Genomic DNA, 13,059 nt, shown 5'->3' on the forward strand with positions numbered 1-13,059 from the left:
TGTTTGTTGTCATGATTTGTCACGGCAAGAGTTGGCTTTGTACGACGCTTAAAAGGTCTTTAAATAAATACTGTTTTAAATGTCTATGAGGAAAATGAATGGGGAAACGTTTCCTGGGCCCTGGTAGGGGGCGGGACTGCGACGCTCTATAGGGAATGCGAGAACACGCCCCCCCACGCCCATCATCCACGGACGTAATACTAGAGTATTTCCAATTTTAAGTAAAAGGGCAAATGGTGCATTTATATAGCGCCTTTATCCAAGGCACATTACATATTATATTGTGCATTACATTCACCCATTCACACACACATTCATACACCTTTACATAGATTGTGCATTACATTCAACCATTCACACACACATTCACACACCGATACCGGAGGAAACCCTGCAAGGCACCAGCCCACCAACACATCGGGAGCAATTAGGGGTTCAGAGTCTTGCTCAAGGACACTTGAGGACGCATGTGGACGTCCACCTGCTTTGAGGATGATGTATTATGTTCTGTTCCATGTGTTCCTGCACTCAAGTCTGTCTTCTTTCATTTTATTCTCACTCAACTCTCTTAGGGTACGCACGCACGCACGCACGCACACACGCATGCACGCACGCACGCACGCACGCACGCACGCATGCACGCACGCAAGCACGCAGGCATGCACGCACTCACAGTGTAGTAGACTATATATCCAGCACCATGGACAGCGACGTGTGCACACACACACACACACACACACACACACACACACACGCATGCACGCACACACACACACACACACACACACACACACACACACACACACACACACACACACACACACACACACACGCACGCACGCACGCACGCGCGCGTGCACGCTATTGGTTGAAACCGCAGCAAGGGGGCGTGTCTTCCCCTCGGTGGAAACAGTAGGAAGCCTATAGAAACACAATTATACCTTAATTCATCATTCATTTAAACAGATTAATGGGACTTACTGAACGTATTAAAATAAAGACTTTAAACGACACCATAAAGGTTAACTAAGGTCATTTAATCAAGTATAAAGTCTGCACTCAAATCCTCATTGACTCGTATTGAGATTAAAACGTCTCGCAAATGGTAGAAGGTGATACCATCTCTCTCTCTTTCTCTCTCTCTCTCTCTCTCTGTGTGAATAATAGGAAAGCATTAAAAACGAATGAGATGAGATTTGTATATGCCCTGCGGTGCTGCACTGTACTGTACCCCCTTTAACCTCAGTGTGTGTGTGTGTGTGTGTGTGTGTGTGTGTGTGTGTGTGTGTGTGTGTGTGTGTGTGTGTGTGTGTGTGCAGAACGATCAAGGTGGAGGTTTACGACTGGGACCGAGATGGAAGGTAAGTGTTTCACGCACACACACACACGCACACACACACACACACACACACACACACACACACACACACACACACACACACACACACACACACACACACAGGACATCTGCATTACGTCATTTACAAGAACTCTTTAGAGAATCTAGAATAAGTGTTATTTTGATCTATGTTTGCCTGTTGTCTCTCCTAATGGTACCGACATCAATACAGCATGGAACTGTGGACACACACATTTAAATGTTTCACCTTTATTTATTTTATATTTTTTTATAGAGGAGGGACAGACAGTGGGCTGACAGGAAATGGGGAGATAGATGGGGGGGGGGGGGGGGGGGAAACTGGTTGGAATAACGTGTTAGGTTTTTTTTAGGTGTATTTATTTAGCATGTAGAACAAAAAATAGACAATAACATATCAAAGAACAAAAATACAATGCAAGGAAGGGAAGAAGCCAGCTGGCTTATTTTGAATCCTTTCCTGTAGGAAGAGGTGATTGGTTTAAACAGATTAAAAGTTCATAAAGAACAGTACATAAATCTACAAGTTGGCAAAGGGGGGCAGCTGTGCAGTAAAGAAATAAAAACACAGACTGCACAAAAAACAGAAATAAACAATACAACAACGAACACACAAAAGTAAATATAACGCATCAAGGTAAAACATGTCATCTCCTTCCACGCGCTACGTCCAACCAGGGAAACTCCCCCCTGTCAGGTGTAAAGGAGCAACTTGGACACTCAGGCATGAAGGAAGCATGAGTTCAAGTCCGTTGCTCTCCCCTTGTCCTCCATATATGGGGACTAGGTTGCTCTCCCCTTGTCCCCCATATATGGGGACTAGGTTGCTCTCCCCTTGTCCCCCATATATGGGGACTAGGTTGGTCTCCCCATGTCCCCCATATATGGGGACTAGGTTGGTCTCCCCATGTCCCCCATATATGGGGACTAGGTTGGTCTCCCCATGTCCCCCATATATGGGGACTAGGTTGGTGGAGGGTGTGCAGAGCCCAGGATCACATTAGATGATTGACACAGGGGTGAAAAATTGGTTAAAAATAAATAAAAAATAAGTAGGACATTGAGTTTCACCGTGCAATTACAGAGAACGTTCTGTTCTTTCACACACGCTAGATCGAGATGATCGAAGAACACATTAACCCATTCTGAACGGGAACACATTTTGGTGTTAGCATCATGTCATGCTTTAGCTATTGAAAAATAGCAGATCTACAAGCTCATAGCGCGCCACAGCTTGTAGGTCTGCTATTTTTGAAAGATCGAAGAACGACTGATATTTTTCCTCCATGTGTTCCTCCATTTCACTTCCTTCGTACCGCTCTGACCCCTCTTCCGCTTCATAATATATGCATGCAATTATTATAGGCAACCTGCAGTTTATACAGTTTATACATACTATACTATATATATATATATATATATATATATATAGTTTCATTACATATATTTCCCACTGTTACGCTCTTATCTTATACGTATGATTCATGATATCTACTTCGTATGTATGTGATGTATTGCCATGCTTTTTTATTCTCTGTTCTTGCTTAATGTAAATCGCTCTGGATTAAGAGCATCTGATAAATGCCTGAATTGTAAATTGTGAAGGGTGTTCAATATAGCACTGTTACTGTACACTGTTACTGTACATCCGTTACTGTACTCTTTTTTTCTTCTACCGTTCGTCGCAGCCACGACTTCATCGGGGAGTTTACGACCAGCTACAGAGAGCTGGCGCGAGGCCAGAGCCAGTTCAACGTCTACGAGGTGAGAATAGCAGATTCCCTGAGATCTGTTTCTGTGCTACGTTTGAACGCTGAGAGAGAGCTGCTGAGATCTGTAGCCCACTGTGTGAACCCTGAGAGAGATCTGTAGCCTACTGTGTGAACCCTGAGATAGAGCTGCTGAGATCTGTAGCCTACTGTGTGAACCCTGAGAAAGATCTGTAACCTACTGTGTGAACACTGAGAGAGATCTGTAGCCTACTGTGTGAACACTGAGAAAGATCTGTAGCCTACTGTGTGAACACTGAGAGAGATCTGTAGCCTACTGTGTGAACACTGAGAAAGATCTGTAGCCTACTGTGTGAACACTGAGAGATCTGTAGCCTACTGTGTGAACACTGAGAGATCTGTAGCCTACTGTGTGAACCCTGAGAGAGATCTGTAGCCTACTGTGTGAACCCTGAGAGAGATCTGTAGCCTACTGTGTGAACCCTGAGAGAGATCTGTAGTCTACTGTGTGAACACTGAGAGAGATCTGTAGTCTACTGTGTGAACACTGAGAGTGTTGCTGAGATCTGTAGCCTACTGTGTGAACACTGAGAGAGATCTGTAGCTTACTGTGTGAACACTGAGAGAGATCTGTAGCCTACTGTGTGAACACTGAGAGAGATCTGTAGTCTACTGTGTGAACACTGAGAGAGATCTGTAGCCTACTGTGTGAACACTGAGAGAGATCTGTAGCCTACTGTGTGAACCCTGAGAGAGATCTGTAGTCTACTGTGTGAACACTGAGAGAGATCTGTAGTCTACTGTGTGAACCCTGAGAGAGATCTGTAGCCTACTGTGTGAACCCTGAGAGAGATCTGTAGCCTACTGTGTGAACACTGAGAGAGATCTGTAGCCTACTGTGTGAACACTGAGATAGATCTGTAGCCTACTGTGTGAACACTGAGAGAGAGAGCTGCTGAGATCTGTACTAAAGATAATGCCTTTTCTGACACCTGTGACATTTCTATATTATACACTCCTGCCATCAGCGTTCTACTTTAACCCATTTGACCCGAGGGGCGATTCTACAAATGCCTTCTAAATGTCAGAAGGGGCGAGGGGAGGGGAGGGGAGGGGAGGGGGGGAGAGTCTCACGTAGCCAGACAACTATTCCACAATCTCCGAATGCTAAAATCTGGAACTACAGCTCCCCGACATCCGAGTAAGGAAGCTGCCATTTCCGTTCACGAAAATATATTTTAAAATATCTTTAGAGCTTATCTTTTTATTTATTTCCCTTTTCTGCTAAGCAGTGAGCTATATTATGCTTAGATGTTTTATATTTATATTAGGATAAATAAATGTACGCGAAACGGAAGTGGCTAGGAGGCTTTATAGTTGTACTCAGGACTCCTCCTTGCTCCAGACTGTCACTATAGAATAGTCCATTCCTATAACATTAAATTTAAGTTTTTTATTTATTGACGAAATTGTCAGTATATCTAGTCTTAGTTTTAGTCATCATATAGCTTCGTTTTCACTTAGTTTCTATTTAGTTTTTGTCAGTGAAAAACAGTGTTGTTTTTGGCAGCAAATTTCTATTTTAGTTTTAGTCATAGTCTAATAGTTTTCACTTGGTCACATTTTAGTCACCTGGAATGTTCTAGTGTTTAGTCTAGTTTTAGTCGACTAAATGTCATACGATTTTAGTCGACTAAATCTACAGTTGATTTAGTCGACTAAAGTGTGTTTTGACAGGCCTTGATGTCGTTGTAATGACATATTTTACACTTTGGTTGCATGCTGAAAATAGCAGATATACAATCTCACAACGCGTCGCAGCGCTTTTTGTCGGTTTTTGTCATGCTTGTGTGCAGGCGTGCGTAGGTCCGTCAATGCATGTGTGCTTGTGTGCATGCGTGCATAGGTGCGTCCATGCGTGTGTGCTTGTGTGCATGCGTGCATAGGTGCGTCCATGCGTGTGTGCTTGTGTGCATGCGTGCATAGGTGCGTCCATCCATGCGTGTGTGCTTGCTTGCTTGCGTGCGTAGGTGCGTACATGTGTGTCTGCTTGCGCGCGCGCGTGTGTGTGTGTGTGTGTGTGCGTGTGTGTGTGTGTGTGTGTGTGTGTGTGTGTGTTTGCGTGTTTGCGCGTGCATGTCTTGGCCCTTCATCACACAACAACCACGTTTATTAAAAACCGGATGATAAAAACTCCCCAGTCTTACACACACACACACACACACACACACACACACACACACACACACACACACACACCTACAACAATTTATTCCATGCATTACTAATTCCCTTTTGTTTGAAAAGGGCATTTTGTTGTGTGCATTTACACACACAGTTACAGTATAGGTGTTAACACGTAACGTTGCCTGTTCAAGTCGTGAAATCCCTAATCTTATTTTTGCCTGAGGTGCCCACAACATGGGTGCAGCCACACTTATGATCATATTCATTTGCAATATACCATTAAGACATTTTCACCTGAGGACGATTCTACAAATTCAAACCAAAATACCTCATGTTTCTGTATCAGTGGTGCTCAATATTTCATGTCAAGGACCCCAAAAATTATATGTATTTGGCCGCCGACCCCTATCTGAAAAAGATTTTTTTTTCAAAAAAGAGCAGATCTACAAGCTCACAGCACGGCCGAACGGTTTGCAGAGCGGTCTTGATATCGGAAGGTCGCTAGTTCGTATCTCCAGACCGGCACGTTAAAATTACCACCGCTGAAGTGCCCTTGGACAAGGCATTGAACCTCTACCATGAAATGTTCTATGAGCAGGGCCTGGCTGTAAACAAGTTCTTGAGCTTAGTCCAGTTACCCTGGGTAAACATAGTACCTTTCCTTTCCTTAGTCCAGTTACCCTGGGTAAACATATAGTACCTTTCCTTTCCTTAGTCCAGTTACCCTGGGTAAACATAGTACCTTTCCTTTCCTTAGTCCAGTTACCCTGGGTAAACATAGTACCTTTCCTTTCCTTAGTCCAGTTACCCTGGGTAAACATAGTACCTTTCCTTTCCTTAGTCCAGTTACCCTGGGTAAACAAGGGAACTTTCCTTTCTTTCCTTTCCACTCGGTGCCGCGCTATGAGCTTGTATATCTGCTATTTTCCAATAGCTATAAGTATAACATAATGCTTTGAAACACCAAAAGGGGTTCCCAGCCAGAATGGGTTAAGTGGGAAATGGGAAGAGCCTTAAGGCCTATTCATAGTCTGGATTTTCGGTGGCGAGGTGACCACCGCTCCGGTGGTGAGCTGACCACCGGAGCTGAAATAACGTTGAGTGGTGGTGAGTAAAAACAGAGAGAAGGGCTGGAGCGGTGGCGGTGGTTTGCTCTTCACCGCGGCTCGTGACGTCATGTTGTAGTTCGGTGGTCACCCCACCACCGTAAATCCAGACTATGTATGAGCCTTTACGGGGGATTTAGAATTATTAGAGAAAATATCTTATAATATTTCTAACATGCGAGGCAATACCTCAAGTCTCTCTCATGCGAATTAGTCTTAGTGTGGATTCAAATATTTAATCCCTATGATTTGTATTTAAAAAAGGGTTTTTTTTATCTAAGGATTATCGGCCATTTGCTCCCGTTTAAGACATTGCGCTAAGTGACGGATTTGAGATATTTTCTTTAGATTTTAGATAAGCTGAAGATGTCATGCTCAAATGTTCTCAAATATGTATCCTTATTAACAGTTTTGACGGCCGCTAAGTGTTTAATCCAGTGTTCCACCGCGCGTAATGCGACATTCCCACCTTTTGTTGTATGTGTTTTAATTTACCGTATTTTAATAATTAATAAGAAACTCCGTCTTTGTCGCGGAGCTGGAAATTAAGTGCTGCCACTTTCATGCCTATATCACACCGCAGAGAATTGAAGTAATTTTGTGCAGACATCTTTTGTCTCGGTACAGGGTTGTTCTTGTACCCCCCCCCCCCCTCGGCCTGCCTAATGGAATATACTCACACATAATGTGCTATATTTATGTGTGACTGATAGAGTGAATGTCATTAACCCATTTTGGACTGAAGTCGATTAAAAAATGACTTCTAAATCCTAACCTTTTTCTGAAAAACCCATGTTTCTATGTCAGCGGGGCTCAACCTTTTTCATGTCAAGGACCCCCAGAATTATTTCTATTGGGCCACACGGACCCCCCCCCCCCCCCCCATCTCAAAATATGTAGTTCCAGGGACCTGCAGAAGCCAATATTTTAGTTAAAAATGTTCTCTCTGAAATATATATTCAAAGATGTGTGCCACATTTTATCTTGTAGATCTGCTATTTTTCAATAGCTAAATTATAACATAATGTTTTAAACACCAAAATGGGTTCCAGCCTAAAATGGGTTAATTCTCACCCATCAAACTTACCGTAATGGTGCTTCCATGTAACAACGATGTGTGCTGTGCATAATATCATGCTCTCCCAACATGCATTTATCTGTAGCGACATTGGCTCGGGACCCTGCTAGCTCCTATAAGAACTCCCGGCGCTCATTGTGTTAATTAAGAATGCGTTTAGCACTTTAGAGTATATATTATTAATAGAGAGGAAAACCCTGAGGCGAAATGGACATAGTGGCCACCGAGTGGCGCGCTATGAGCTTGTATAGGTCTGCTATTTTTTTAAATCTTGAAAATGTAGCGCAAATGTTTGAATATTCTTTCAGCGCGGACATACAATTTACAATTTACAATTTAGGCATTTAGCAGACGCTCTTAATCCAGAGCGACTTACATTTAGGCAAGAACAAAAGCATGGGAATACATCACATAAAAGCATTTATCATGAAACATGCGTAAGCTAAGAAGGTAACAGTGGAATATCTATATGATGAAACTATACATACACTATACATAATAAACTATACATATTCACTACTATGCTATACATATGTACTATGGCGTGCTATGACTATATACAATACAATTATAGTGCTGTCTACATAACATGCTATAAGTCTAAGTCAAATGCTATCTAAGCCAACAGAAATTCTATCTAAGGGGTTAGGGTAAGTGCTATGGGCCATGATGGAGTCTGAAAAGGTGGGTTTTCAGGCTACGGCGGAAGATTGGGAGTGATGCTGCAGTTCTGACTGCAATGGGAAGTGCATTCCACAGTTTTGGAGCCAGAAGGGAGAAGAGTTTGGGACGTGTGGAGCGTTGTCCCGGCGTTTTTAGTGAGGGTACTTCCAGTTTCCCTGCGTTGGCTGATCTGAGTGCGCGGGAGGGTTTGTAGGGTTCAATCATACTTGTAAGATATGGGGGAGCCATACCTTTGGTTGCTTTGAATGCCAGCATCAGAGTTTTGTATTCTGTGCGGGCAGCGACCGGGAGCCAGTGGAGGGAGCGGAGCAGGGGGGAGACATGTGAGAATTTTGGCTGGTTGAAGACCAAGCGAGCTGCTGCATTTTGGATCAGCTGGAGAGGCTTAAGTGCACATGCTGGTAGGCCAGTAAGGAGGGAGTTGCAATAGTCGAGTTTTGACAAGACTGTTGTCTGGATTAGGAGCTGGGCTGATTCCTGGGTGAGGAACGGTCTAATTCGTCGTATGTTATAGAGTGTGAACCTACATGATCGAGTGACAGCTGTGATGTGAGCTTTGAACGAGAGCTGACTGTCCAGGACAACACCAAGATTCCTGGCTGTTGGGACAGACGTTACCAGGGCCTTGTCTACGGAAATAGTTAGCTCCTGCATAGGGCAGGACTTAGCTGGGAAGAAGAGAAGCTCAGTCTTGTCTGGGTTCAGCTTGAGGTGGTTGGAGGACATCCACTGTGATATGTCAGCCAGGCATGCAGTGATGCGCTCTTCCACCTGAGTGGCAGAGGGGGGGAAGGATAGGAACAGTTGTGTGTCATCGGCGTAGCAGTGATAGGATATATTGTGAGCAGAGATGATAGTGCCAAGGGATTTAGTGTACAGTGAGAAAAGGAGGGGACCAAGTACAGATCCCTGTGGGACCCCAGTTTGGAGGGTTCGGGGGGATGATAGCAGACCTTTCCAGGAAACCTGGTAGGTCCGATCGGTGAGGTAGGAGGAGAACCACTTTAGTGCCGTTCCACCGATGCCTAGCTCCGCTAGGGTTTCTAGGAGCAGCTGGTGGTTCACTGTGTCAAATGCTGCTGATAGGTCTAGGAGAATCAGTACTGCAGAGTGGGAAGCAGCTTGGGCAGCATGTAGTGCTTCTGTGACTGCCAGCAGGGCAGTTTCTGTGGAGTGGGCCTTCTTGAATCCGGACTGGTTGGGATCCAGCAGGTTGTTCTGTGAGAGATGGAGAGAGAGCTGGTTGGAGACGACACGTTCAATGGTTTTAGAAATAAATGAAAGGAGTGATACCGGTCTGTAGTTCTTGACATCTGAGGGGTCAAGGGTTGGTTTTTTGAGGAGTGGTGTTACTCTGGCTGACTTGAGGGCAGATGGGACGCAGCCTGAGGTTACTGAGGTGTTGATGATGGAGGTGATGAAGGGGAGCAGATCAGGTGCGATGGTCTGGAAGATTGGAGACGGGACAGGGTCAAGAGGACAAGTGGTAGGTCTAGAGGATGTTACTAGTTGTAGAACCTCGTCTGGTGAAAGAGGAGAGAAGGAGGACATGCATGGTATGTTGGGGTTGGTGTTGGTTGAGTCAGATGCCACTTTATGTGGGAGGGGAGGAAAGGAGCTGCTGATATCATCAACCTTCTTCTCGAAGTAGTTGACAAAAACATCAGCAGTGAGGGATGAGGGTTGAGTGGGGGGAGGGGGTTTAAGGAGGGAGGTGAAAGTGGAGAAGAGCTTCCTTGGGTTAGAAGTACAGGATTGGATTTTGGTGTGGTAGAAGGAGGTTTTAGCAGTGGTTAGTGAGTGGGCAAAGGCAGAGAGGAGTGAGTGAAAGTGTGAAAGGTCATCTGGTAGCTTTGACTTGTACCACTTTCTTTCGGCTGCCCTTAGAGGTGTTCGTTCAGATCTGAGAGTTTCAGATAGCCAGGGAGCCGGTGGACATGAGCGAGCTGGCCTGGATGAGAGCGGGCAGTGTTGGTCGAATGCAGATGAGATAGAGGAGAGGAAGGATGAGGTTGCAGTGTCAGGTGAGAGGGAGAGGAATGACTCCAGGGAGGGTAGAGAGGAGAGAATAGAGGATGAGAGGGAGGAGGGGTTTAGGGATTTGAGATTGCGTCGGGAGGTGACGTTCGGGGGGTTAGTATGTTTAGGCGGGAGGGTGGAGAGAGAGAGGGAGAAGGTTATGAAGTGGTGGTCAGACCTACTTAAGGGGGTAACAGAGAGTGTGGAGGGAGAGCAGGCTCTGGAGAACACAAGGTCCAAAACATTACCAGCCCTGTGAGTGGGAGGGGAGGGAGATAGGGAGAGGTCAAATGAGGCCAGAAGGGATGTAACGGGAAGATACTTCTCTGCGGTAGGAAGGTTGAAGTCACCCAGTAGAATCAGAGGGGTGCCATCTTCCGGAAACGAGCTGATCAGAGAGTCTAGTTCTTCCAGGAAGTTCCCGAGAGTTCCAGGAGGGCGATATAGCACAATGAGGATGAGGGGGACTGGCTGTGATATTGAGATAGCATGAAATTCACATGTGGACAGAGAAAGGTGAGAGAGATTTAAGACACGGAAATTCCATTTGGGGGATGTTAGTAGCCCTGTACCCCCCCCTGTGCCTGTTTGGCGAGGGGTGTGGGTGAAGTTGTGTGAAACAGAGAGCGCGGCGGGAGTTGCAGTGTTATCTGGGGTGATCCAGGTTTCAGTCAGAGCAAGGAAATGCAGAGACTTGAGGGAGGCGTGGCCTGAAATGAATTCAGGCATATTCTTTTTGGTAGCTGCGTGGCAGTTCCATAGTCCTCCCTCCACCACAATATGGTGACTGGGTGAACGAGCTGGATAGATGAGATTTGACGGATCTCTGTGACTGGAGAAGTAGTGTCTAGGGCGACATGAGGAGGACAGTATAGGGACGGTGGGAAAGCACATTCTAAACAGGTATAAGAGATAATAATAATAAAGTAATAATAATAATAATAATAAGGTACAATAATAATAAGGTACAACTAGTAATTATAACATAATAATAGGAAGTAGGAAATAAGTTGATACAGAACCCCTAGGACGGCCTCCTTCGATGTGTCTGGATGTGTCTGGGTGTCCAGGTCTTTGGATTGGACACTAGGCTATATTAGTCGGCCTGTGTGATTTTTTGGGTTGGAAATTGGAACGATACAGCGGAGAAATTGGAACGATACAGCGGAGAAATTGGAACGATACAGAGAGGAGATTGGAAGGGTACAATTTGACTAAGTAAGTAAAAACACAGACAGAAGACAAGTACAAGAATAATAAAGAGAGGAAAAAGTATAGAAAAAGGTTCGGAGTATTGAGTTCACTCACTGTGTACCAAGTAGCCGGTTAACAAAGCAAGTGCAGAGGTGAGACCCGTTAGTCAAATCGCCTTTGTAACTGGCCACTATATATAGTGTTGGAGGTTTATTTCCTGGAAATTGAGGGCGTGGCTAAAGTGTTCAAATGAGCCTGTTTGATGGCTGAGTTGATAGCAGTTAGCCAGTCCTAATTAATCCCTTTGTCCAGTTTCAAAGGTACAATTTGACTAAGTAAGTAAAAACACAGACAGAAGACAAGTACAAGAATAATAAAGAGAGGAAAAAGTATAGAAAAAGTTCAGAGTATTGAGTTCACTCACTGTGTACCAAGTAGCCGGTTAACAAAGCAAGTGCAGAGGTGAGACCCGTTACCCGTTAGACATAGAAACATAGGGTTTTTCAGAAAAAAAGGATTTAGAAGACATTTTGTAGAATCGTCCCCGCAGGTCTAAATGGGTTAGTATACTCTGGTTAAGCATTGTCCAGTTTACAGCCACAGTGATAACATTAATGTAACAACTTGGGAATGGAAAGTATGGTCAACGGTAACTTCTTGATAGCCTTGGATGGTATACAAACATTTAATTAAAAATGTAAAAAACAGACTGCCATGAAGTGTTTAAAAACACCATTTCCATTTGGCAAAGGAGACGCACTGACAGGATGGTTCAGACGTGTTTGGGGGAGCCTGAGAGGAGAGGAGAGGCTGGAGGGTGTTGGCAGTGTTCAGTGTTAATTAAAGGACCACTTCACCACTTGTCAACCTATCTTCATATAATAGGTCCTCACTAATAATCATGAAAAAATGGCACAATTTTTTTCTACTCTTTCTGTGTCTCATAGGAGGGCTGTTTCACCATAACAGTTCAGAAACCCACAGTTGGAAATGCATGCCCCGCCCCCAGCTATTATGCCTTTATTGTCCCTTTTATACATTTCTGTATGTGTCTCTTTATTCCTACATAATGGGTCAGACAATCACCAAATATGGAGTGTCGGGATGCCAGCACAGGCCAGCTTATGGAGTTCTGTGTCAGCCATGCGCAAATATGGAGTGTTGTGAGGTCAGAACAGGCCAGCTTATGGAGTTCTGTGTCAGCCATGCCCAAATATGGAGTGTCGTGAGGTCAGAGCGGGCCATCTTATGGAGTTCTGTGTCAGCCATGCCCAAATATGGAGTGTTGTGATGCCAGAACAGGCCAGCTTATGGAGTTCTGTGTCAGCCATGCGCAAATATGGAGTGTTGTGAGGTCAGAGCGGGCCAGCTTATGGAGTTCTGTGTCAGCCATGCCCAAATATGGAGTGTCGTGAGGTCAGAGCGGGCCAGCTTATGGAGTTCTGTGTCAGCCATGCCCAAATATGGAGTGTCGTGAGGTCAGAGCGGGCCAGCTTATGGAGTTCTGTGTCAGCCATGCCCAAATATGGAGTGTTGTGATGCCAGAACAGGCCAGCTTATGGAGTTCTGTGTCAGCCATGCCCAAACATGGAGTGTTGTGATGCCAGAACAGGCCAGCTTATGGAGTTCTGTGTCAGTCATGCCCAAATAAGGAGTGTCGTAAGGTCAGAGCGGGCCATCTTA

At 44.9% G+C, this 13,059-nt stretch overlaps 1 protein-coding gene across 1 annotated transcript in view; it reads left to right on the top strand.

The window, feature by feature from the left end:
- Positions 1-13,059, top strand: part of LOC310863414 (copine-8-like) — a gene marked incomplete at both ends in the record, with an annotated part of 239,759 nt that overhangs the window by 195,435 nt on the left and 31,265 nt on the right. The window contains 2 exon segments of the mRNA XM_083771725.1: positions 1,320-1,361; positions 3,067-3,142. Of these exon segments, the coding sequence (XP_083627851.1) occupies positions 1,320-1,361; positions 3,067-3,142 (118 nt within the window).

The sequence above is a fragment of the Protomyctophum parallelum genome (genome assembly GCF_964188405.1).
Source record: "Protomyctophum parallelum genome assembly, chromosome: 8".
Lineage (NCBI taxonomy): Eukaryota > Metazoa > Chordata > Actinopteri > Myctophiformes > Myctophidae > Protomyctophum > Protomyctophum parallelum.